Raw genomic sequence first — 26,878 nt, 5'->3', positions numbered from 1 at the left:
GAGAGAGAGCGAGAGAGAGAGAGCGAGAGAGAGAGAGCGAGAGAGAGAGAGAGCGAGAGAGAGAGAGCGAGAGAGAGAGAGCGAGAGAGCGAGAGAGAGAGAGCGAGAGAGAGAGAGAGAGAGAGAGAGGAGAGAAAGTGAAAAAGAGATATATTTATATATATTTTTTTTACATTTTAAATTAATTCTTAGTTAAATTTTAATGTCACTTTGGGATACCTATTAACTTTAATGGTTTGTATCAATAAAACATTTTTTATGAACTTTGTGTACTCTGTTCAAGTTGGTACCGCGATAGTCTACCCCCCCCCCCCCCCCCTTTTTTCCCCCCTCCTTCGTGACCAGTTGGGGACAAGTTTTACTTGTTCCAATTTCTTCAATCAAATGTGACAGAGGCTTTTGGAGGGGACTGAATGCTAGCCTCTTGCCTACCGACTATGGGCCCTGGCATTTGAGGGAGCTACAAGCACTTCGGAAGATATTCTGTTATGTAATGCAAAAGGACATTATTAAGGAGGTCATGATGGTCTCTGCAAGCTTGGGACTCAGTGGACAGATGTATGTGAAAGGAATGCTGGTTAATGAGACCTGGAAAGCCTGGGTCTTTTACCCAATAGTTTATTGTGCTCATTACCACACCTTTGTCTCCTAGATGCACTATTAGGGGATGTGTTTTTACATATGTGTATTATAAGTTGTAAGTGAGGAAATGGCAAGTCTACCCTGAAAGGTCATAACTCTGAGTCACCAAGTCTGGGTAAATGATTAGCTCTTAATTATGTTTCTGGTTACAGGTCTATTGTTAAGAGTAATATGAGCAGGAGGGGGGAACCTCCTCTTCAACTGTATATAAGACTGTATTCTTGTTCTAATAAACATTCCATGTTCAGCAACCAAACGAGTATTGTCTTCTTGTGTTTGTTGTTAGCGGTTGGTATATCTGATATCTATATTCAGACTGGTAGGAAGCGGTATATGACGAAAGCACTCAAGCGGAGTGTGGGTCGTTTTGTTACAGTACCTTTTTATCCTTATACATTTAGATTATATGAGAGGCTTAACCTTTGTTGATTTTTTGAATTAAATAGTTTTTTTACATTTTTCATTCATTTTATTTATTTCACTTATTAAACTTTCTATTTTTCATACATTTGATTTTTTAATTAGATGGACTCTTAATTTCAACCTGTTTTATGTAATTTGTATGTGTATGTATACTATAGAGTGTATAGAACCCTATAATTAAAGAAAAGAAGCCTTAAAAACAAAAATGTATTTAGCCAGCACATTTAGTGCCGGTTCACAGGGGCGACTTGTCAGGCGACCTAGCCGCCTGACAAGTCACGTCCCGTTCTGTACTACGGAACCGTTCTAATAGGAGCGACGCAAGTCGCTCCAACTTAGAAAAAGGTTCCTGTAGTATTTTTGGGGCGACTTCAGGCGACTTGCATTGACTTCTATACAAAAGTCGTTTTGCAAGTCGCCGCCCAAGTCGTGTGCAGGTCGCCTCGGTGAGGCAACCTGCAAGTCGTGCCGCCCCTGTGTGAACCGGCACTTAAGGTCTGGTAAGCTGCAATATATTTTTTTTTTTCGTGTTTAGATACATTTTAACATTCTACACTTTTACATTGTACAAAAACAATAGTCATCCATGGATTTCGGATGCTTCAAATTAATACTTTGCTACATTTATAACTCCATCACTTCATCCCCAGAACAAACCCCATTGCCGGAACAAAAGGCTGTTCAGGCTGAAATTATTTTCACTAAAATACTTGTCATGATTTGAGATGCATCTCCAGCCCTGATGAAGGGGGATGTTTGGCCGCATTGGACGTCTTCGATCCTCTTGTTATATCAGCAAAAATTTGTGTGGACTCTTAAGCTGACCATACACTAGTAGAATTTTGTTATAAAAATGTTCATTTTCGAAACCTTTATAATTTTCGAATCGTTAGTGTCAAATAGTAGTGTCAAATAGTAGTTCCTTTTTGACTGTAGTGACTAGAAAATGCGAAGCATTGGAAAATTTTTCTTGAATGACTTTCTAACCATGAATGTGTTTTTTTACTCGGGAAATTTTATTAATTACAAAATCGAATGTTGAAAGCAAATTTTGAAGTTTGAATTGTATTCTTTGAACCTCTGATGGCCTTATCGAAAGTACTGCCGAGATTTTCTGCACGAATGTTCATACGAAAATCTACCAGTGTATGGCCAGCTTTAAAACAACCACCAGCTGGCGCTCTTTTTGTCGATCAAAGTACTGACTACATCAAATCCAGCATAGACTTTTTTCACAGCTTTCAAGAACATTAAATCTCTTTAAAGTAGATCTAAACCCAACTGCTAACATCTTAACCCTTTCTGGACCAGCCCTGGCGTTCCTTCAACTGGGTCTTCATGCCCAGGGGGTAGGAAGGACTGCCCAATCAGGTGACCACTGTGATTGGCTGTCACAACGGTCATATGATCAGGAGTCAGTCCAAACAGTTCCCGATCATTACTACAGTCCAGGAGCTGTATATGACAGCTAGGTCACTGTGCAGGGAGCATGCAGTCAGCACAGAAACCTTGGTCGCCCATGGACACGTATGTGCAGTCTGTGGGCGTTAAAGCTTACATTCTTTGCCGCTGGACATATGCGTTATGTGGACGCCAATAAAGCAAAATTTGGGAAATGAGACAAAATCTACCCAAGCAACTCTCGCCCCTTCCCCACACTGCAAGGATTAAATGCTTCTTTAGTCCAGGGATGCAGGAATAAGGTGTACTACTTACCTTATCCCTGGCTCTTGCAGGGTCCCACCATCTCTGCACCTGGGCCCCCACAGTGTCCTTTTTAAGCCATTTCAGGCCATGGTCACAGGCTTTCATCCTCAGATACAATTCAGGCTTAATAGCCCTAAACGACGCATGATGACGTTGAGGGACCACCCACAGGGCGGAGCTTGAGGACAGCGTTGGAGCCTGCTGGAGCCAGGAATTAGGTGATACACCTTATACCAGCACCCCCAGACTTAACGAGCATTTAACCCTTGCAATGCGGGGGTAGAGGGCACTGCTAGTGTAGATTTTGTCTCATTCCAGGAGTCCAGATTTAAAATAATCCCTTGTGATGCTGCCATGAAGGCCCCTTGTTCAGGCACTTCCTGTTATAGGGTAACAACGCTCTGTCTTTCTCCCACCTCCTGTGTTGTCACCGTGCCGCATACTCCCCTGGGGTAGACTACAAGCATCTGTGCCAACACACAGGGATGGTCTGCCAGTGTCACTATCAGGATGCCAGTTCATGTGCAGCCAAAATTGGAACAAGGGCATACACACAGAGCAAGCTAAACAATCCAGTTAGGGTTTAGGTTTACTTTAAATGCAATATCTTTAAGGCTAGAAGGATGAACAGACATGTTTATCTAAACCAGCCCAAAGTGGAATATACAGTAAGTCTATTACAGGCTTCAATGTCTAGTCCAGCCTTTCAACTTCAGAGAAACCCTTGAGTTAATGTTGAGTTCTTGAGGAACCCCTGCTAAAACCAAATCATTGGAAGTCTATGGGGAAAAGTGCCCCTTACATTGGTGATTGGTAGATAGAATGTCTTTCCTAGAGTTGTGGTAAGAATGCCACCTTAACAGACAGCTAAAAAATATCATTGGTGCTATACAGCTGCCTTTTCCAGGTGGTAGTGGCTCCAGAACTATGCAGGCATAATTATATGGCAGGTCAACCAGCCACAGGTCAAGGAACTATGCAGGAACCATTAAATGGAAGGTCATCCAGCCACAGGTCAAGGAACTATGCAGGAACCATTAAATGGAAGGTCATCCAGCCACAGGTCAAGGAACTATGCAGGAACCATTGAATGAAAGATTAACCAGCCACAGGTCAAGGAAGTATGCAGGGCCCATTAAATGGAAGGTCAAACAGCTGCAGGTCAAGGAATCCCTAGGAAACTCTGGAGGAACCCTTGTTGAGAATGGCTGGTCTAGTCTCTAATATACCTTGCAGATCTACAATGTGCATTCTCATGAATTTCACAAATAATTGACTTTGCTTGGTTCATCTTGTAGTTGAAAAAAAAAAAACAATCAACCCTTGAACAAAGAAAATCCACTTAAAATCAATGTTGTAGTTTGAAAATCCTGCGTATAAGGAAGCATCTGCTGCTCCACTTGTTCGCCTTTCCATCACCACGTATAACCTTTACAGGTCCCGTACCTAAAATCAGGTTACTGGGATGCTGCACCGTCCGGACACCACAGATTCCACACATAGCAGTGCATAGGGGTTAAGTGATTTAGCACTTGCCATGCTTTAGGAACCTCAAAGAATGTAAAGTTTCGGAACAGTCTCTACTGGCCAAAATGCAAGTAAATCAGGGTTAAGGCATCCCTCCTCTGCAGCCTCTGAAGAGTCCGTACTAACTGCCGCAATGTACAGGACATACTGGTGGACAAGTGAGCATGCAATGCCTGGAATCCTTGCATGCGATCTATAAGAAAGGGTTGCACTCCTAGTGCCACTCCGACATCTCTGAAATCTTTGTGTCCGGGTGAGGAACTGTCCAGCTTTAGTGCAAGTAGGGTGACCAGGGAGTCTGGCATCTGGGAGACTGGTAGTTCTGATAAAGAGAAGATCGGTTATATATTGAAACAGAAAAAGAACATCATACAACAGCAACACAATATGCTATATGGAACATCAAGTTTATAAGCAATCTTGTTGAACATCCCATTCCAAAACCATGGCCCTTAATACGGAGTTGGCCCCCTCTTTGAGACTAAAGCAGCCTCCACTCTTTTTAGAAGGCTTTCCACAAGATTTTGGAGTGTACCTGTGGAAATTTGTGACCGTTTGTGAGGTCAGGTACTGATGTTGGATGAGAAGACCTGGCTCACCAGTTTTATTTCAAAGGTGTTCAGTAGGGTTGAGATCAAAGCTCTTTGAAGGCCACTTATTCAGAAGTAAGTCTGCTGCCTCTCCATCCCTAGCCAGCACTCTGCCATTCTGCTTTCCAAAATCTCAAAATCTATAAACCATTCTGGGAACCATTCTCATCCCATAGCACGCAGCAATGGCCCTGAATAAGGGGGAGTCCATTTCCCCGAAATGCGTTGGCTCGATGTACATGTTTACACTTTCAATAAACGCTTTATGAACTATACAACAATAGTTGCAATTTTCTGGACACTGGGTGCGCCTTCCTTCCTACCCAAGTCTTCCCACTGAAACAAACATAATATATCAGAAAGGTAGCAGCCCCAGCCCCCTAGGGATTTCTTCCCTATTGCCCACACAACCACCCACGACTAATGATTGGTCCAGCCAATCCAGTATGGTCTCCAGCCCAAACCAGGTACTCATTCAGAAGTGTCAGTGCTTTTATCTGACACAATGTAACAAATAAATGAGCATCTGGAGTCTCATATTATGAGCAAAATGCAACAAAAGCCTAAATAGCACCAAAAGGATTTCATTCTGGATCAACCAGATAAAAGAGAATCCACACCTTTAAGAAGATGTAGGGCCCTTTTGGAGAATAATCCTGCCACTTAGGTTAGCAATACAGGAGGTACACAATGAGATGTTGGAGGAGTCAAAGGGAACATGGTAAAGAAGCGGTTTTCGAAGGAAGGAAATTTTATTTCGTGAAGAAAGGGGCCAAAGAGAAAAAAAACATATAAATGACTTGAGCTGAGGCTCCCCTTTAAAAGGGAGGGGATAGGAGTTCCACCCAGGAGGAGAACATGGAAGGAAGTTACATGAAATGCATTTTGGAATTACTATTTTTACTCTGGAGAACTGTTGTCCTCCTAAACATCAGAACAAGGTACTTTGACAGGGGGTTTCCTCCTGGCAAGGCACCCTCCTCACTCAAATTGAGGGATTGTGGCCTGACATGGTTCATGAAGGAGATGGGGACCCCCCCCCCCCCATCCTTTCTTGGCCTGCCAGAATACATGTTCAGATATGAGTCTAGTATGGATTTTGGGTGGGAATCCCTGATTCCATGTTAGTTTTGCTTTAGTAGGTTGTATACATTACACAGATGTGCCACTTCACATGCAGGTTTGGAGCACCCCCCAGACATGTTATTTAAAGGAATTTAGCATTTTTAATGTTTCGCCCCTCTCTCTCTCACACCTTTTCTGTCTCACCCTCTCTCTCATCCCCCAACCATCTTTCCCATCGCTCTTCTGTCTCTCACCCCACTCTGTCTTACACCCACTCCCACTACTCTCTCTCTCCACCTTCTCTTCCCCCACCCTTCCCCCTTCTCATCTCCTTCTGTCTTATCCCCCTCACTCTCTCACCCCCCCCCCCCCTCTCACACACCCCCAACTTTTTTCTCCATCCTCTTCCCCCCTGTCACCTCCCTCTGTCTCGTCCCCCCCACCCCACCCCTTTATAACCCCCCCCTCTCTAACCCCCCTCTCCGCTACCTTTTTTCTCCACCCACTCTCTCCCCCTTCTCGCCTCCCTCTGCTTCCCTCCTATTCCTATCCCCCCCACACACACACCCTCTGCTCCTCTCTCTCCCTCACACCCCCTTTTCCTCAGTTTCTAATAGGAGTTTCTGGCATATTTTAGGTTCTCAGGAAAAAATACGCTCTGTCAGTAGATTTTCCATGTTTTGTCAGTTGCTGCACAAGGCAAACAACCTCTCAATCATCGGGCAACTTTACTGTAATATATAACCAGCAGGAGCTACCTACAGCCCCCAAAAACCACAACCAATGCTTTCACAAAATGCCCTGCTTGCGTCATGAAGATGGCTGCAATATGGCAGCCACCTATAAACCAGGAAGTGCCCAGCGACTTCTATGGAAAGAAGCTGGGAACTTCCAGGAAGGCTATGCTGCAGTAGATATAGCCACTACCGGGGCAGTTTTGAAATTGCTTTACTTCAGAGCCACACATACCTGCAATTTGCACTGCCGATTCCATTGTGGCTTCGGACTTCATACAACCGAAGTCTATGCAAGTCGCAATGAAACTGGTAAAAAAGTAGTGCAGGAACCTTTTTTTATAATTGCTACGACATAAGTTACGGCGATATGAACAGTTATATTCCCGGCAATGGGGACTTGTCATGTGATTTGGAATGGTTGCAGGTATAAATGTCCCCTCTATGCATCTGAGATGCAACAGGTAGATGGGGCTTTGTGTGGGTGTGGCTTGAGTGTGGACAGGGGGCCCCATGAGTGGTCAGTCTGCCCCTGATTGTCACATTTGCCCTGTATGGGAAAAGTGATAGTGTCTCTTTAAGTAACCACATGTCTTACAGCAAACACAACTGAGCCTTTTTTTTTTTTTAAAGCATTATTTCATGGAAAACAGCAAAGCTCTGATACATACCTAGAGCGACGGTGTTCAAGCAGGATACGTCATCTCCCCTTTTCTATAAAAGAAAATATGTATGGTTATATTTTATTGTTATTACAAAGAATGTATCATCAGGGATCTATGAACTGTAGTCTCAGGGGTATCAACCACAACCAAGACCATCTTCCTTTCATTATTAAACCAAACTGTATGGAAAACCCAGTCTCACAAAAAGACATCAGCATGGGTATGCTATCTTTATACGACACATCCAGGAGTCCGCGGTCCCTTTTCCAGCAAATAAATGTTCAAATGGTGCATACTAACAATGAACTTCCCTTAGGGCGTTACTCAGCTTTTTAAACTTTAATTCTTGAAAGTAGGTGTGTAAACTGGGGCAGTCTAGTAGGGGCCCCCGTCCATTACTTTGCCCAGGGGCAGATAATGATATTAAGACGGCCCTGCATACACCCTCCCAAGGGAAAAAAAAAAAAAAACTATAGCAACACACTAAACAGAGCATGTGCAGAGTGCCCTAAAAGATCTGTACTATCAGGAGATGTATTGGGGACAGTAAAAGAAGGGGAGGATCAGAGAAGACAGGATCAAACAGCCTTTTTACGCAATGCAGAGGATTAACTTTGGTTCACACAGGGACAACAAGCAGCATGCTTTACTGCATATACAGACTGATTTTACTGTTGTGGGTTTAGTAAAACTTTACTCTCCTTTGACCTGTTAAATATACCATTAAAAGCATTTTGCTATATCCATTGAATAAGTGCAAATATAAATCCAGCCAGAAATCTTGTGAGCTAATAATTTCCGGTGACCTTTGCCTCTACTGAACTGTTAGCAGGGCCGGCGCTAGACGATTTTGCACCCCAGGCAAGAGCAGCTACTTCAAACCCCCCCCTTAAATATAAATAAAGGCTGCAAATTCAGCCTATGCAGGCATGCTTTCTCACCTCCTTGCCAATGTTAGCTCCATGATGTTGAGCACAGCATGGCTTGCAAGGCGCGTCATTGGCTGGATACCTCTTCACGGATTGGCTAAAGTTTGCAGGAAACAGCTTTGTCTCCAGCTAACACCATCCAATCCTGCAGCGACATGCCAAATGTTGGCACAGTGTGTGGGAAACAGGGCAGCCATCACAAATTTTGAGGGCCCTTACACAGCTTTAGGCCTGGGTCCCCCAAGGTTGACCCCCTTAGATCAGAATTTACCCCTTTCATTAGGGTCCTTAATTTCCCAAGAGTCCCCTCTCCTTAAATCAGGATCCCCGGGAGTCACCCCCCTTACAGTGTCCCAAGAGTCATCCCCCCTAAATCAGTGTCTCCAGAGTCATCCCCCCTTACATCAGTGTCCCCAGAGTCATCCCCCTTACATCAGCGTCCCCAAAGTCATCCCCCCTTACATCAGCGTCCCCAAAGTCATCCCCCCTTACATCAGGGTCCCCAGAGTTTGCCCTTATATCAGGGTCCCCACTTTCATTAGGGTCCCCAAAGTCTCCCCTTACATTAGGACCCCAAAGTCCACCCTTACATCTGGGTTCCCATAGCCCCCCTTTACATCACCTCCCCTTAAATCAAAGTCCGCAGAGCCCTGCCTCTTTAAAACGGGGACCTCAGAGTTCCCCCTAACATCAGAGTTCCCCTTTCATTAGGATCCCCAAAGTCACCCCTTTTACATCAGGGTTGCCAGAGCACATTCCTTTTCAATAGGGTCCCCAAAGTTAGAAGGAAGAGCAAAGTGGGGTAAGAAGAGTAGAGAAGTTAGAGAATAGTTTTGTTTGGTTAAGATATGCTTTTATGTATGGTTAAATATATTAAAATTTTGTGTTGAATACAGGCCCACAGTGGCAATAGGGTAAATGCTCCAAATGCTACTGTAACAAAATGTTGAAAGCACCAATAGTTATTTAGTGCCTATGTGCTCTACGTACTAAGTGCAGGGTTGAGAGGTGCACTACGTACAGAGTGCAGGGCTGAGGATTGTGCTGTGTACTCCCAAGTTCTCCCCAGTACAGAGCTCACCCCCTTCCCACATTCTCTGAAAGACTTGGATAGCTGCAAAAGGGCAGCTACAACTTACCTGCCCCAGCCAGCAGCCTGCATGGATAAAAATGAGCTTCTGCCGTGGAGCAAAGCACCTTTATGTGGCCACATAATGTGCACCGGGCCAGCGACTTGACCCCACCTGAGCCCGCCCCTTGCCCAAGCTGAGCCAGACCGCCCAGTGGATCTGACCCTCACCCAAGCTGAAACACTCAAATGCGAGTGGAAATTTTGCAGATCAAACAGACTAAGATGGCAGTTTCCCTGGCTGTAAAAGAGAAGGATTTAGTCCTGCTTTAAGTCCTGATGTTCAGAATCCCTAAAGGCATTATCTTTAGCATTCACATACACAAACTTTAAGAACACCAGTTGGTACTATAAATTCATTGACAAAATACTCATCACACAAATGCATAACACACAGGACAGGTTCCTCCTGGAACTTAGAAGCGTGCTTGTACCTGGTAAGGCATGTTTCCACAGCAGCGTGACATTGGCTCTTCTGCAGATTTCATGCAAGGATCATTTTGCGTACTGCACGAGCAGCTGTGGGGTTTTGTCACCGCATGAGACCTCTGGTTGCCTCCTAAGTGATCATGGCCTCCGTTGTGGGAAAATCCCTCTTCGGAGGAAAAGTTCTGTAAATCCAGCTCTGTACATTCCACAGGTGCATGAGACCAGTGCTGGCGCTCCGATGCGCAGGAATGAGTTGCTTTGCCAGGCTCTACAGCGCCTTGGCTGTATTCGGTGGAAGGGCCGCTTCCCGAGAAACAGTCACTGCAGCCCGAGTTACGGATCAAAGGTTGAGTTTCGGAGATGCTCCAATTGTACTTGGGTTTGTCGAGGGGAAGAGGGAGGGCACACAGCTCTACAGATGGTGGAAGTAACGCGTTGGATGTCACGCAGGGGCTGGAGGAGACGAGGTCTGAAATCACATGGACTTCTTCCAGTGGACCTGCTATCAAATCAGAGACATAATCATTAAAATAGTTTAAAGATGAACTCTGGGCAATCACCAATATACAGATGACATACATTGATAGGAGTTGTGTTTCCTGCCAAAAAATCTAATTCCTGAGATTTACACTCCGCCAGGAGGATGACGCCACATAAAGATAAGGAATATGGTGGTGGCCTCTATTCACCCCTATCAGGCTGATTGGACAGTGAAGGAGCACAAGGAGACTGATGAGCTCCTCCGTCAGATTAGGGGTTGATTTACTAAGATTGGGGAGTGCAAAATCTGGTGCAGCTGTGCATGGTAGCCAATCAGCTTCTAACTTCAGCTTGTTCAATTAAGCTTTGACAAAAAAAACCTGGAGGCCGATTGGCTTCTATGCAGCCCTGCACAATATTTAGCACGTTCCAGTTTTAGTAAATCAAACCCTAAGTATTAATACAGAGCTGCTTTTTGGGCCTTTTACATATGCCTGGCCAACTACGTAGGTGCAACATAGATCATCCTTTCTCAACCTCTTTCTCCCATAGGAACCCTTAAAATAACTTTTCAGGTCCCAAGGAACCTCTGCCAAACTTCATTGGGGGTCAGTGGAAGAATGTCCCTTTACATTGGTGGTCGGTGGAAATAATTTTCCTTACATTGATGGTCTGTGGAAAGAATGCCCTTTACATTGATGGTCTGTGGAAAGAATGCCCCTTACATTGGTCGTCAGTGGGAAGCATGCCCCTTACATTGGTCGTCAGTGGGAAGCATGCCCCTTACATTGGTCGTCAGTGGGAAGCATGCCCCTTACATTGGTCGTCAGTGGGAAGCATGCCCCTTACATTGGTCGTCAGTGGGAAGCATGCCCCTTACATTGGTCGTCAGTGGGAAGCATGCCCCTTACATTGGTCGTCAGTGGGAAGCATGCCCCTTACATTGGTCGTCAGTGGGAAGCATGCCCCTTACATTGGTCGTCAGTGGGAAGCATGCCCCTTACATTGGTCGTCAGTGGGAAGCATGCCCCTTACATTGGTCGTCAGTGGGAAGCATGCCCCTTACATTGGTCGTCAGTGGGAAGCATGCCCCTTACATTGGTCGTCAGTGGGAAGCATGCCCCTTACATTGGTCGTCAGTGGGAAGCATGCCCCTTACATTGGTCGTCAGTGGGAAGCATGCCCCTTACATTGGTCGTCAGTGGGAAGCATGCCCCTTACATTGGTCGTCAGTGGGAAGCATGCCCCTTACATTGGTCGTCAGTGGGAAGCATGCCCCTTACATTGGTCGTCAGTGGGAAGCATGCCCCTTACATTGGTCGTCAGTGGGAAGCATGCCCCTTACATTGGTCGTCAGTGGGAAGCATGCCCCTTACATTGGTCGTCAGTGGGAAGCATGCCCCTTACATTGGTCGTCAGTGGGAAGCATGCTCTTTACATTGGGAGTCAGTGGGTAGCATGCTCCCTGCAGTGGTAATCAGTGGGAAGAGCATCCCTTAAATTGGTGGTCAGTGGGAAGAATGCCGATTAGACAGCCTAAGACATCAGTAGTGTCATTCTGCTAGCTCATTTACTGTAAGTGGCACTGGACCTGGAATTACACAGAAGCCATCAAATGGGAGGTCAATAAGTCACAGTCGAAGAAACCCTAGCACTGAAGGAATTTTGGGGTTGCACAGAACCCATGCTGAGGAAGGCTGACAGTATGTATTGTAGATATATACATATACGCCTTAAAATAATGTCTCGATGTCTGGAAACTCCCTGCAGATAGTTGCTATATTCAAAGCTCACGGAACACTAATGTGATGGTCATTGGGAAGAAAGCTCCTTACATTTGTGGTCACTGGGAAAAATTCTCCCCTTAGGGCCCTTTCACACTGGGACAGGGGCGGCGTCTGCGGTAAAGCGCCGCTATTGTAAGCGGCGCTTTACCGTCGGTATTCGGCCGATAGCGCCTGCAAACCGCCCCAGTGTGAAAGGGCCCTTACAGATAGCTAAAAAGAATCTACCCAGCTGTCCCATGACTGTTAAGGGGATGGAGCCGGAATAGACCCCATTGCCTGATGCCACTTGCTGCATGCTTGTTTAGAGTGAGTGCCCATGCAGCCCTGTGTGCCTGGATAGGAGAAGTGGGGCAGCTGCATATAGAGGAATTGATCTTTCCAGATTCCTCCTGCAGCCACTAAATGCCTGCAGGAGGGAGGAGGAGGAGGAGAAGCAGGCATTCAGCGGCTGCAGGAGGAATATGGAAAGATTAATTGCTCTATATGCAGCTGCCCCGCCACTCCTACCCAACTTCTTTTGCTGCCGCTCCCCAGTACTCTTCAGTCCCCCTCCCCCCAGCAATGCTCTCCAGCTCCCCCAGTGCCCTTCAGCTCCCTCCCAGTGCTCTCCAGCCTCCCTGTGCTCCTTGCCCCCCCCAGTGCTCTCTGCCCCTCTTACTCTCCAGCACCCCCCCCCAGTACTCACCAGCTCCCTCTGTGCTTCCTGCCCCCCGTCCCCCCTTCCTCTCCAGCTCCCTCTGTGCTTTGCAATTCTCTCCCCCAGTGCTGCTCTCCAGCCTCCCCCCAATCCCTAGTGCCCTTCGGCTCTCCCAGTACTCCCTGCCGCCCCCCAGTGCTCTCCAGCCCTCTTGCTCTCGTCCACCACCCAGCTCCCTCTGTGCCTCCTGCTCCACCCCCAGTGCTCTCCAGACCCCCCGCCCCCCCCCTTCCTCTCCAGCTCCCTCCCAGTGATCTCCAGTTCCCCCAATGCTCTCCAGCTTACCCCTAGTACTCTCTGGTGCCCCCAGTGCCCTTTGGCTCCCCAGTGCTCCCTGCCACCCCTGCTTGCCGGCCCCCCCAGTGCTCTCCACCCCCCTGTGCTTTCCACCCACACCAGTGCTCTCTGCCGCCCCCCCCCACTCCCCACTGTCAGTACTCTTGCCCCCCCTAGATGCTCTGCGCTCCCCCGTGCTCAGCCCCTGCATCCTCTACCCCCCCCCCACCCAGTGCTCTCTGGCCATCACCTGCTCTCTGCTCCACCTGCTCTTCAGCCCCCCCACCATGCTCTCCACCCCATTCCCATGCTCTCCGCCACCCCTGTGCTCTTTCCCACCCCCCCCCTCAAACCCCATTTCACTGCCAGGTTCCCCCCTCTCCCGCCAGCTGCTGCAGGGGATCTGTCAGGATGGAGAGTGAAGAAGGAACCGGTATCACGGGCTGCTTAGTCTAAAATGCCCAGGCCTATTTTTTGTCCCAGTCCTGGCTTCTCTTTTACCCACTTTGTCATTCAGCCTGTCATCCGATCTAACAGTGCATAGTGCCTGATAAAATTCTTTATTGCTGCATCTCTCACATTGCAACTCTTTAGCAATCCCAAGATAACAGCTGTGAAAACTCAGATTGGACATTTTGAATGTAAACCCAAATATTAAAGTGTATTTGAAAACATTAACCCCCTTCTGCCTTTCAAAGTTGGTTGAAGTGCTTATTTTTTTTCCTATTGGCTGGTCAGCCCTGGGCAGTGGTGTTTGTGGGCACCATCATCTCATGTCTATGTAATGCCTTTAGACAGCTTACACAAAAGTGTCAGCTTACCTGCCACTTGTCCAGAGGTGTCTGTGGATCCAAAGCAGAATGTAGGGATTGGCTGCTCCTCACAGGGGGCGCTTGTAGAATCTGACTGTCTGGTTAATCTTCTTGGCTGGCCTGCAATAGCGTGAGATCTTTGGAAAGCTGGAGAAAAACATTTACAAATCAGTCTCATATGTATTATTCATTATGTCTATGCCTGATGTTTTTTGTTTTTTTAGGGGAGACAAAATTGTTAATGGGTATGGTTAAACGTTTGTGAACACCTGACCATCAGACTTATATGTTGGACATTGCACCTCAAAACCATGGTCATTATTATGGAGTTGGCCCCTTTATGATAATAGCATCCTCCACTCTTTTTGGGAAGACTTTCTACAAGATTTTGGAGTGTGTTTGTGGGGTTTTGTGCCCATTCAGCCAGAAGAATTAATGGTGGTTGGTCTGCACATAGACACCGACTACTCCTGTTGCATGAATGTTTACAAGCTGAGTGAAAGATGGCTACCGCTCATGCTCTCAACTGTAGAGACCTCATCCGACGCATTTCACCCTTGTGTTTTGCCTCCGAAAAAGGGCAAAACACATCCGAGGAGTTCTCTGCAGGTGGAGAGCAGGAGCTGAAGTCATCTTTTAATCAGCTTGTTCACATTCTTGCAACAGGGAGTCAATGTCTGTTTGCAGATGGTCACCATTTTGTTGAAGTCTTCTAGAGCCTGACAAGCTGATCCTATCTTGCACCAGCATATTCACATGCTGATTCAACTGATACAGGTTTGGGGGGCATTTAAATGGTTCTATTTTCTTTGTTGTGGACCAGGTACTAATGTTGTACGAGAAGCCCTGGGTTGCAATTTATCCCAAAGGCATTCAGTAGGGTTGAGGCCAAAACACTGTGAAGGTCACTCAAGTTCCTCCACACCAAACTGGTAATACTATGTCTTTATAGAGCCGGATTATTACACAGGGGCACAGCCATACTGGAAGAGAAAAAACCTCTGAACTCATTTGGAGGGGGGAGATCAACATAATTTTGACCATGGAGTAGGAGTGATGATCAGGTGTTGATAAGGTTTTGGCCATATAGAGTACCTATGCTTAACTGCCCTCACAGCAATCTTATAGAGACTATATATTTGTTTTATGAACAGATGTTTGTCCAACACAACTGTTTGTCTTACTCCAACCACATCTCCACAATAGAAATGCATAGTTCAATGAAATCTATTGCCAGATCACTCAATTTGTAATTCATGTATTGGTATATTTTTTGCAACTTACCTCGTTGACACTGGCTCTTGAAGAAACGCCCGCAGCAAATGACCGAAAAAGTCACCAAGGTAACCAAAATTAATGCCAGGGCCACCATTATAATCGCCACTAAAATGATAGGGTCCCGAGAAGGAGGTGGTGCGTCTGTACTGGATGGTTGACCAAACCCTAGACTCGGATGACCTAGAAGATCATTATTCACAGTCAACAAATACACATTCATGTTTCTACCATTCTATTTTAATTAGTTAGCCACCTACAGTGAGTTATTGTGCGTGCCGTGTGAGATGTGCATGGGAAGCATTCCAGCTCCTGAAGTCCTCCAATACGAGTCTTGCTATAGAACCTATATAGACAACATGGACATCATGAATATCTGCACCCATCTCTGTGCAGGGTAAGTTAAAAATCATATTTTGAAGTATATAAATAATCGCACACTTGTAAAGCCACGTATGTGACATTTGTTGGAGTGGAGTGGTTAGGTGACAGCACATTAATACATAGTTACATAGTAGGTGAGGTTGAAAAAAGACACAAGTCCATCAAGTCCAACCTATGTGTGTGATTATGTGTCAGTATTACATTACATATCCCTGTATATTGCGGTCATTCAGGTGATTATCTAATAGTTTCTTGAAGCTATCAATGCTCCCCGCTGAGACCACCGCCTGTGGAAGGGAATTCCACATCCTTGCCGCTCTTACAGTAAAGAACCCTCTACGTAGTTTAAGGTTAAACCTCTTTTCCTCTAATTGCAATGAGTGGCCACGAGTCTTATTAAACTCTCTTCTGCGAAAAAGTTTTATCCCTATTGTGGGGTCACCAGTACAGTATTTGTAAATTGAAATCATATCCCCTCTCAAGCGTCTCTTCTCCAGAGAGAATAAGTTCAGTGCTCGCAACCTTTCCTCATAACTAAGATCCTCCAGACCCTTTATTAGCTTTGTTGCCCTTCTTTGTACTCGCTCCATTTCCAGTACGTCCCTCCTGAGGACTGGTGCCCAGAACTGGACAGCATACTCCAGGTGCGGGCGGACCAGAGTCTTGTAGAGCGGGAGAATTATCGTTTTATCTCTGCAGTTGATCCCCCTTTTAATGCATGCCAATATTCTGTTTGCTTTATTAGCAGCAGCTTGGCATTGCATGCCGTTGCTGAGCCTATCATCCACTAGGACCCCCAAGTCCTTTTCCATCCTAGATTCCCCCAGAGGTTCTCCCCCCAGTGTATAGATTGCATTCATATTTTTGACACCCAAATGCATTATTTTACATTTTTCTACATTGAACCTCATTTGCCATGTAGTCGCCCACCCCATTAATTTGTTCAGGTCTTTTTGCAAGATTTCCACATCCTGCTGAGAAGTTATTGCCCTGCTTAGCTTAGTATCATCTGCAAATACAGAGATGGAACTGTTTATCCCATCCTCCAGGTCATTTATGAACAAATTAAATAGGATTGGTCCCAGCACAGAACCCTGGGGGACCCCACTACCCACCCCTGACCATTCTGAGTACTCCCCATTTATCACCACCCTCTGAACACGCCCTTGTAGCCAGTTTTCAATCCATGTACTCACCCTATGGTCCATGCCAACGCACCTTATTTTGTACAGTAAACGTTTATGGGGAACTGTGTCAAATGCTTTTGCAAAATCCAGATACACCACGTCTACGGGCCTTCCTTTATCTAGATGGCAACTCACCTCCTCATAGAAGGTTAATAGATTGGTTTGGCAAGAACGATTCTTCATGAATCCATGCTGATTACTGCTAATGATATCATTCTTATTACTAAAATCTTGTATATAGTCCCTTATCATCCCCTCCAAGAGTTTACATACTATTGATGTTAGGCTAACTGGTCTGTAATTCCCAGGGATGTTTTTTGGGCCCTTTTTAAATATTGGTGCTACATTGGCTTTTCTCCAATCAGCTGGCACCATTCCAGTCAATAGACTGTCTGTAAAAATTAGGAACAACGGTCTGGCAATCACCTGACTGAGTTCCCTAAGTACCCTCGGATGCAAGCCATCTGGTCCCGGTGATTTATTAATGTTAAGTTTCTCAAGTCTAATTTTAATTCCGTCCTCTGTTAACCATGTAGGTGCTTCCTGTGTTGTGTCATGAGGATAAACACTGCAGTTTTGGTTACTGAAGCCCCCCGATTCACTCGTGAATACTGAGGAGAAGAATAAATTCAATACCTCTGCCATCTCCCCATCCTTTGTAACCAGATGTCCTTCCTCATTCTTTATGGGGCCAATATGGTCTGTCCTCCCTTTTTTACTGTTTACATACTTAAAGAATTTCTTGGGATTTTTTTTGCTCTCCTCCGCTATGTGTCTTTCATGTTCTATCTTAGCCATCCTAATTGCACCCTTACATTTCTTATTGCATTCTTTATAAATTCTGAATGCTGTGGATGATCCCTCAACCTTGTATTTTTTGAAGGCCTTCTCCTTTGCTTTTATATGCATTTTTACATTGGAGTTAAGCCATCCAGGATGTTTGTTCGCTCTTTTAAATTTATTACCCAATGGGATACATTGGCTAATGCCCTTGTTTAATATGCTCTTAAAGCAAACCCATCTCTCCTCTGTATTCTTTGTTCCTAATATTTTATCCCAATTTATGCCTTTTAGCAAGGTTTGTAGTTTAGGGAAGTTGGCTCTTTTGAAATTCAGTGTCTTTGTGTTCCCTTCATGTCTCCTATTTGTGTGATTTATACTGAAACTAATTGACCTGTGATCGCTGTTACCTAAATTGCCCCGTATTTCCACATCTGTTATCAGGTCTGTATTGTTGGTAATCAGTAGATCTAGTAATGTTTTATTTCTAGTTGGTGCGTCTACCATCTGACCCATAAAATTGTCCTGCAAGACATTAAGGAACTGGCGAGCCTTAAATGAATGCGCGGTTCCCTCCGCCCAGTCTATGTCTGGATAATTAAAATCCCCCATTATGATAACACTTCCCATCCTTGCTGCTAATCCAATTTGTGATAGGAGATCCGTCTCCACTTCCTCCCTCAGGTTAGGGGGCCTATAGCATACTCCCAGTATTATTTTCCCCTTAGCTTCATCCCTTTGGAGCTCTACCCATAAAGATTCCACCTCCTCCCTAGCCCCCTCAGTGATGTCATCTCTCACATTCACTTGTACATTATTCTTGATATATAGGCATACCCCTCCCCCTTTTTTACCCTCTCTATCCTTGCGGTATAGGGTATACCCTTGAATGTTTGCCAGCCAATCATGAGAGCTGTTGAACCAGGTCTCTGAAATTCCCACAAAATCCAAATCCTCCTTGTACAACAGTATCTCTAGTTCACCCATCTTGTCCGCCAGGCTCCTGGCATTGGTGAACATGCCACATAGTTTAGACCGGTCGCATATTGTCCTCGTATTGGGTGTTTCAAGATTGCAACTTGGACTTGCTACTATACTCACCTTGTGTTTTTGTGCTTTGGTTAACCTACCACTAATGCCCCCAATACTACCCTCTGGAATATCTTCCGCGCTGGCTATCACTGTCTCTGGACCCTCCCCCCCATCGCCTAGTTTAAAAACCCCTCTAACTTTTTGGCCATCTTCATTCCCAGCAGATCTGCACCCTCCTCATTTAGGTGCAGTCTGTCCCTTCTATAGTACCGGTTACCGACTGAGAAGTCGGCCCAGTCCTCCAGGAACCCAAACCCCTCCTTACTACACCAGCTCTTCAGCCACTTGTTTACTTCCCTAATCTCCCTCTGCCTCTCTGGTGTGGCTCGATGTACCGGTAGTATTCCTGAGAACACTACCTTGGAGGTCCTTTTCCTCAATTTAGCTCCTAAGTCCCTAAAATCGTTCTTTAGGACACTCCATCTGCCTCTGACTTTGTCATTGGTGCCAACGTGCACCATGACAGCCGGGTCTTCCCCAGCCCCTGCCAGTAATCTGTCCACAAGATCCGTGATGTGCCGAACCCGAGCACCCGGTAGACAACATACTGTTCGGCGCTTCAGGTCTTGGTTACAGATTGCCCTCTCTGTCCTTCTAAGAATTGAGTCCCCTACCACCAGAATCTGTCTTTCCTTTCCCTTTGCTGCCCCCCCCACTCTCACTGGAGGAGTTCTTCCCCTGGCAGCTAGGAGAGTCCCTCAACTCCAGCAGTGCTGGTCCCTGACTGGTTACACCAATGTCACTCAATGGAGCGTACTTATTGGGATGCTCCAGTCCTGGATCGGCCTCCCTGGCACTTCCCCCTCTACCCCTCCTGACTGTCACCCATCTACTCTTTGCTAGTGCCTGCACCTCTTTGTCTCCACCCGCCTCTGTGCTGGCCCCTGCCGGCACCTGCCGTGTACGTTCCTGGCTCACCTTTAGTATGGAGGGACTTCTCAGTGCTGACAGTTGCTTCCCCAGATTCAGAACCTGGGCTTCCAGGGAAACAATGTGCTTACATTTTGCACAGCAGTATTCGCCCTCGATCGGATGATCAAGGAACGCATACATGCGGCAAGATGTACAAAGAGTCGCCTCTCCACACCCGCCGGGCATCGTACCTATTAAATTTAGTGAGGATTTTACCCTGTCCAAATTACCTAACAACTAGCTTCCTGGCACTAATACTCAAGACAATACACAGGTACACAATACACAAGTACTAACGATCCACACACACTACTCAGACAACACTCAGATACTCACACTACACAGGTACTATGACCCCTGTTATAACCTCCTGTTTTAAACTCTTGTTTATAACTCCCACTTAAAAAAGCTCCACTTACACCAAGCTCCACAGCTTCAAACTGAGCACGCTCAACTGAGTCCTACAACAAGTTAAAGGGGTTGTAAAGGTGTTTTTTTTTTTTTTTAAAAATAACAAACATGTCATACTTACCTTCACTGTGCAGCTCGTTCTGCACAGAGTGGCCCCGAACCTGGTCTTCTGGGGTCCCTCGGCGGCTGTCTCAGCTCCTCCCCGCAAGCATTTACCACCTTCATGCGAGCTCTCTCGCACGGTGGTGAGTGCTTGCGGGCGCGCTCCCGTGATACAGCCGGCGGCTATAGCCGCTCGCTGTATCACTCGGCCCCGCCCCCCGGCGCGCCGCGTCATCGGATGTGATTGACAGCAGCGCGAGCCAATGGCTGCGCTGCTTTCAATCCATCCACTGCAGCCAATCAGCGGCCAGGGTGAGCGGAGGAACAGATGTCGGGAACGCGAAGCTGACTTTCGAGGCGTCAGGTAAGTAAAACGGGGGGGCTGGGGGCGGCGGTTCTGTCAGAAGTTTTTTCACCTTAATGCATAGAATGCATTAAGGTGAAAAAACTTTTACCTTTACAACCCCTTTAAATAGTCACCTGGGAGCAATTAACCACACCCTTAATTGATAGACTGATGAAACAAAAAAAACAAAAAAAAAAAAAAAAAAAAAGAAAAGCTATTTAAAAAGTGACAGCAAAAGGCAAGATAAAAACTAAAAGGAAAAGTCCCCAAAATGCAACCCAGCAAACACCAACAGACAGCAGCAATACACACACCAACAGACAGCAGCAATACACACACCAACAGACAGCAGCAATACACACACCAACAGACAGCAGCAATACACACACCAACAGACAGCAGCAATACACACACCAACAGACAGCAGCAATACACACACCAACAGACAGCAGCAATACACACACCAACAGACAGCAGCAATACACACACCAACAGACAGCAGCAATACACACACCAGCAGACAGCAGCAATACACACACCAACAGACAGCAAGACTTGTATACTCTAACTCTTGTTTATAACTCCCACTTAAAAAAGCTCCACTTACACCAAGCTCCACAGCTTCAAACTGAGCACGCTCAACTGAGTCCTACAACAAGTTAAATAGTCACCTGGGAGCAATTAACCACACCCTTAATTGATAGACTGATGAAACAAAAAGAAAAAAAAAAAAAAAGAAAAGCTATTTAAAAAGTGACAGCAAAAGGCAAGATAAAAACTAAAAGGAAAAGTCCCCAAAATGCAACCCAGCAAACACCAACAGACAGCAGCAATACACACACCAACAGACAGCAGCAATACACACACCAACAGACAGCAGCAATACACACACCAACAGACAGCAGCAATACACACACCAACAGACAGCAGCAATACACACACCAGCAGACAGCAGCAATACACACACCAACAGACAGCAAGACTTGTATACTCTAACTCTTGTTTATAACTCCCACTTAAAAAAGCTCCACTTACACCAAGCTCCACAGCTTCAAACTGAGCACGCAAAACAATTTAACATGATTAGAAGTTAAAGTAATTCTGAAGGAAAGATTTTTCACAACAATAGACACTGAATGAATCAGATTCATTCAGTAAAAATGGTTGCTTATACCAATGAAATTCAATGGTATAAGCAATGTATAAAAAAAAAAAAAAAAAAAAAAAAACACTGCTCTGGTCACAGTGTAAAAAAAAAAAAAAAAAAAATTTTTACATATTTTCTTAATTTTCCTAAAAAAAATGTAACAAAATGACAACTTCAAAACACTCACCATGCCTCTTACTAAATACCTTCAACTGTCTACTTTCCAAAAAGGGGTAATTTGGGGGATATTTTTGGTGTTTTCAGGCCTCAAGAAAGGAGATAGGCCATCAGTACATCAGGATTGATCGATTTTTCAGATATATACCATAGTTTGTGGACTCTAATTTTCCTACAGACTAAATACACACTGATTTGGGTTGTTTTCAAAGAAATGTAGCAAAATACATTTTGACCTAAATTTATAAAGTAAGATTTTTTTTATTTCCAAAATGTTATAATGGAAACAAAGAAAACAGATGATTTTTTTCACATTTTCCAGTCTTTTTTGCTTATTTAGCAAAATAAAAACCCAGTAGTGATTAATTTCCACCAAAAGAAAGCTCTATTTGTGTGAAAAAAAAAATGATAAAAAAATTCTTATGGGTACATACAGTGTTGCATGACCGAGCAATTTTCATTCAAAGTGTGAGAGCGCTGAAAAATGACAACTGGTCTGGGCAGGAAGGGGGTAAAAGTGCCTGGTATTGAAGTGCAAACATTAAACCGGTGACCAGTAAAGGTGTCCAGCATGTGTTAGATTATACTCTACAAATAAAACCACTCTGAATAATACTGCACATAATTAAAATATTGGATGACCACCATATCCAATTTTACATCTGGAACCTCTCAATATACTATTATACCACAGCTCAATTCCAAGAGATGTTAGCCCCACAAATCTAGTGGCGGAGCTTAACCCATGATACCTTCCACATTATAGGTGCGTGCTTCCTCTTTACTCTAGGTGCTCCTTCACCCTCCCCCCTTTACCCCTTGTGTATTCCCCTTTCCTCCATTTTCCTTATTCTTTAACCTCAGTCTCTCTTCTACTTCATCTCTGCTTTTCCCATATAATCAGGGCTGGGTCAAGGGGTGGGCAGGAGGGACAGCTGTCTTGGTTGTAACAGAGGAAAAATTTGAGAATAGACGCAGGGTGGTACCATTATTCAACGTCATGCACTAGCAGTGGGGGGGGGGGGTGTAGTTCTGCATTTGCACTTGATGAATCTGTCCCGGTAATGCATAGGATAGTAGCCTCAGCGTCCAGGGGTGGATCGCTATGTGCCCTCTGGTCCTGATAGCGTGGTGGCTTCTGTTCTGTGTTTGGTATACCTACTGTATTGCAATTTAAAGTTAAAAACTCTATAATAAAAAAAGAAAGGTTAAAAAAAAAGTAATTATTGGGCCTAATGCCAAACCCCAACATATACATATAATAAATGGCTAAAGGTTTGTGGTCACCTGACCTACACTATATTACCAAAAAGTATTGAGATGCCTGTTTTTACACGCACATGAACTTTAATGGCATCCCAGTCTTGGTCCGTAAGGTTCAATATTGAGTTGGCCCACCCTTTGCAGCTATAACATCTTCAACTTTTCTGGGAAGGCTGTCCACAAGGTTTAGGAGCCTGTCTATGGGAATGTTTGACCATTCTTCCATATGCGCATTTGTGAGGTCAGGCACTTATGTTGGATGAGAAGGCCTGGCTCGCAGTCTCCGCTCTAATTCATCCCAAAGGTGTTCTATTGGGTTGAGGTCAGGACTCTATGCAGGCCAGTCAAGTTCCTCTACCCCAAACTCGTTCATCCATGTCTTTATGGACCTTGCTTTGTGCACTATTCCAACTCATTTGGTGGAGGGGGGGTTATGGTGTGCGGTTGTTTTTCAGAGGTTGGGCTTGGCCCCTTAGTTCCAGTGAAGGAAACGCTTAAGCCAAGGCATCAGCATACCAAGACATTATGGACAATTGTTTGCTCCCAACTTTATGGGAACAGTTTGGGGATGGCCCCTTCCTGTTCCCACATGAATGTGCACCAGTGCACAAAGCAAGCTCTATGAAAACAATTCCCATAAACACACTCCTAAATTTTATGCACAGCCTTCCCAGAAGAGTTGAAGCTGTTAAAGCTGCGCAGGGTGGACCAACTCAATACTGAACCCTACGGACTAAGACTGGGATGCCATTAAAGTTCATGTGCGTGTAAAGGCAGGTGCCCCAATACTTTTGGTAATATAGTGTATAAGGTTGTTGGACATTCTATTATAAAACCATGATCATTAATATGGAGTTGACCCTTTTATGGCTTCAACATCCTCCACTCTTCTATAATGGCTTTCTATAAGATTTTAGTGGGTGTCTGTGGGAATTTGTGTCCATTTGTGAGGTCAAGTACTGATGTTGGACCAGAAGACCTGTCTTGTAATTGGTGTTCCAATTCATTACAAAGAGGTCAGGCTCATTTGAGTTCCTCCGCATCAAACTGGTTCAACCATTTCTTTATGGAGTTGGCTTTTTACACAGGGGCACAGTCATCCTGGAATAGAGAAGAACATTCCCCAAACTGTTGCAAAAGGGTTGGAAGCACACAATTGGCTAAAATAGACAATGTAGCATTAACAGTACCCTTCACTGTAAAAACATGAAGTATCTGAAGAGGGTCCACCTACACTTGGTCATATTGCTCACTTAGTGTATATTTAGCATACTCACCCTGGAAGACAGTCACCGCACACTGAGTTTGTAGTTAAAGTGCAGTTAGCTTTCAGCACCCTGTTGATAACTACACATGGCAAACATCTAAGACAACGCTGGTGACTGCGGTCCTCTTTATACCTTCCAGGTCTACACGGCACACACCGAATGTCTCTTGCACTGCCACAGTCCTGTAAACAAATTTAACATTGTGGTAACATTTCATTAGGGGCAATACAAATTAAAATAGCAACCATAACTCCTGTAAAACGAGCCTGTGATAATATTTATGGGAGCTACCAATGGTACAAGATCTCAAGGATATCATTCTATATTCTAAAGCAGTGGTCTCCAAACTCTATAAACTAAGACCCCTTTCACACTGAGGTGCTTTTCAGGCGCTTTCACGCTAAACAAAGTGCCTGAAAAGCTCACGAAAACCTATTGCCATTAAAATCAATAGATGCTTTCACACTGGGGCAGTGCGCTGGCAGGGCGGTGAAAAAAACTCCCCTTTCCATTGAAATTAATGGAAAGCTCTTCAAAAGCCCTTGATAAACTCTTCAAAAGCGCTCAGTGTTTTACTGGCAGTTTAGAAGCGCCTCAGTGTGAAAGGGGCAAAGGGCCACTTTACTATCCTTCAAGCTTTAGGGGGGCCAAACTGTGGCCAGTGGGAGAAGAAAATGTCCTGGCATCATTGGGATTAAAGTGGTTGTACACCTTGTACAACCACTTTTACCTACAGGTAAGCCTATATAAAGGCTTACCTGTAGGTGCTGGAAATATCTCCTAAACCTCGACGGTTTAGGAGATATTTACAAAAAAAGCTGTGCGCCGATGTCTACAGTGCATGCGCACTTTAGAAAGGGCAGATCATGCAGTTTCTGAAGCGGTCATGCCGTTACTGGCGGCTCCCGCACGCATGCGCGGGAGTGACATCACGTGACTCTGGCCAGTCACAGAGTCGGAGTTCACGGCCCCGGAAGGAAGAGGGGTGAAGATGGACACTCGCTGCTAGCGGGGACATCGCAGGCTTCGGTTTCAGGTAATGGGTGACTATGCGATGCATAGGTATATACGTGTGCCACAATTCCCACAGCCATTCCATCTCAGGAGACTCAACACTAAGAAGGGCAATATATAATGTGGAAAGGGGTTTAGACAGTGACTCCTGGGCCAAAAGCTCCTCAATCGGATCAGTCTCAAATATGGGTGAGTCAGGGAATTGCGAACGCACTGCACTGTGAATGTACTATGTATATGTAAAGCGCTGCGTAAATTGATGGCACTATATAAGTACCTGAAATAAACACAGCATGAAATTATCAGCCCCTGATATTTACTGGCAGTTGTAAAAAAAAAAAAAAAATCAGATTTTTACAAACTGTCAGTAAATTTACAGGCGGTTGGCAACCCTGACGTCCAACCAGACTGCCGTCCAGGTGGCACAGAATCCCGATCACCTGACTCCTTCCGAATAGGCTCTCCCAGCAGGCCAAGGGGCAGTAGAAAACCCCTGCCAATTAGCTGAAACAACCTATTCACTCCTAGTCTGAATTCACTATGCCCCCTGTCATTCCAATGCCACAGGCAACAATGCCACCTAGTGACAAAAGAGAGAGGTGCATCAAATCCAGAGCTAGGGAAAAGTCAGTGGACCCCACTAACAATTAGCCAGGCTAGTTACCACCTAGCAAACTAAATTTGTTAACCACCCTGCCTAACACCAGGGTGCTACAAGTTTATATTTATAACTTGTTTTGAGAAAGTGTGAGGTTGTGCTACATTTTTACTTTTTCATTTAATGAATTTTTCATTTCATGCTTTCTACGCATGAAAGAAAAAAAACCTGTGACGTGTCCAGCCCCCCCAATGCTTACCTAAGCCCCCTCTCAATCCAGCAATGTCCATGACAGCCTTGCCTCTCCGAGGACACGCACTCCTGATTGGCTTTTGGCAGCTATTGACTCCTGCTGCTGTCAGAGCCTGTGAGGCAATTGGGAGATGGAGGGGGCGGGGCCGAGATGCAGCTCCATATGTGAATGGACAGAGCCGCGGCTCAGAAGCGTGCTTGCTTGGGTGCCTCCAGAGCAAGCTTTTTTCTGTGGGTGCACTCGGAAAGGAGGAAGGAGCCAGGAGCGGGACCCAAGAAGGGGAGGATCTGGGCTTCTCCATGCAAAACCATTGCACAAAGCAGCCAAGCAAACAAGCCTTTAAATAAAACAAGTTGATGAAGGTGTGATGGACTGGTCAGGTGGCCATATAGTGTATATATTATGCAAATTACATTTCGGTAATCTCACCTCAGAAAGCTCCTCGCCCGGCCCACACTGAGTACATTGGACACAGTTCCCACGATCATCTTTATATTCGCCTACTTGACAGTCGGCAATGACTTCACATACCAGGACTAACTGTAACATACAAAAAAACCTGTAACCCGCTTTCATTATTCTTCAAAACGCATCTAAGACAACATCAGAAAGCACAGGAGTCTACTATCAATACAGTCACAAAGCCTTACCGTCAATATGAAAAGGATATACATCAGGTATGTGCGTGCCATCATCATAGATGATCTGCGATCACTTTAAAAATAGACTGGCAACTGGCAAACAGCACGCCGCGGGTCTCCAGTTTTCCAATCCTGT

General features: G+C 45.3%; 1 protein-coding gene across 1 annotated transcript; it reads right to left on the bottom strand.

Moving 5' to 3' along the window:
- Position 1: 1 nt before the first annotated feature.
- Positions 2-26,878, bottom strand: EDA2R (ectodysplasin A2 receptor). The gene is made up of 9 exons (XM_073600216.1): positions 26,752-26,878; positions 26,531-26,641; positions 24,246-24,418; positions 15,428-15,513; positions 15,177-15,350; positions 13,902-14,039; positions 9,846-10,342; positions 7,360-7,402; positions 2-4,621 (listed from the first exon to the last, which is right to left on the bottom strand). Exons 1-9 carry the CDS (start codon positions 26,797-26,799, stop codon positions 4,353-4,355), a joined length of 1,539 nt encoding a protein of 512 aa, XP_073456317.1. The 5' UTR covers positions 26,800-26,878; the 3' UTR covers positions 2-4,352.

This window comes from Aquarana catesbeiana, linkage group LG09, assembly GCF_042186555.1.
Source record: "Aquarana catesbeiana isolate 2022-GZ linkage group LG09, ASM4218655v1, whole genome shotgun sequence".
NCBI lineage: Eukaryota > Metazoa > Chordata > Amphibia > Anura > Ranidae > Aquarana > Aquarana catesbeiana.
The sequence above is the reverse complement of the archived record's forward strand: the minus strand, read 5'-3'. Positions and strand labels throughout refer to the sequence as shown.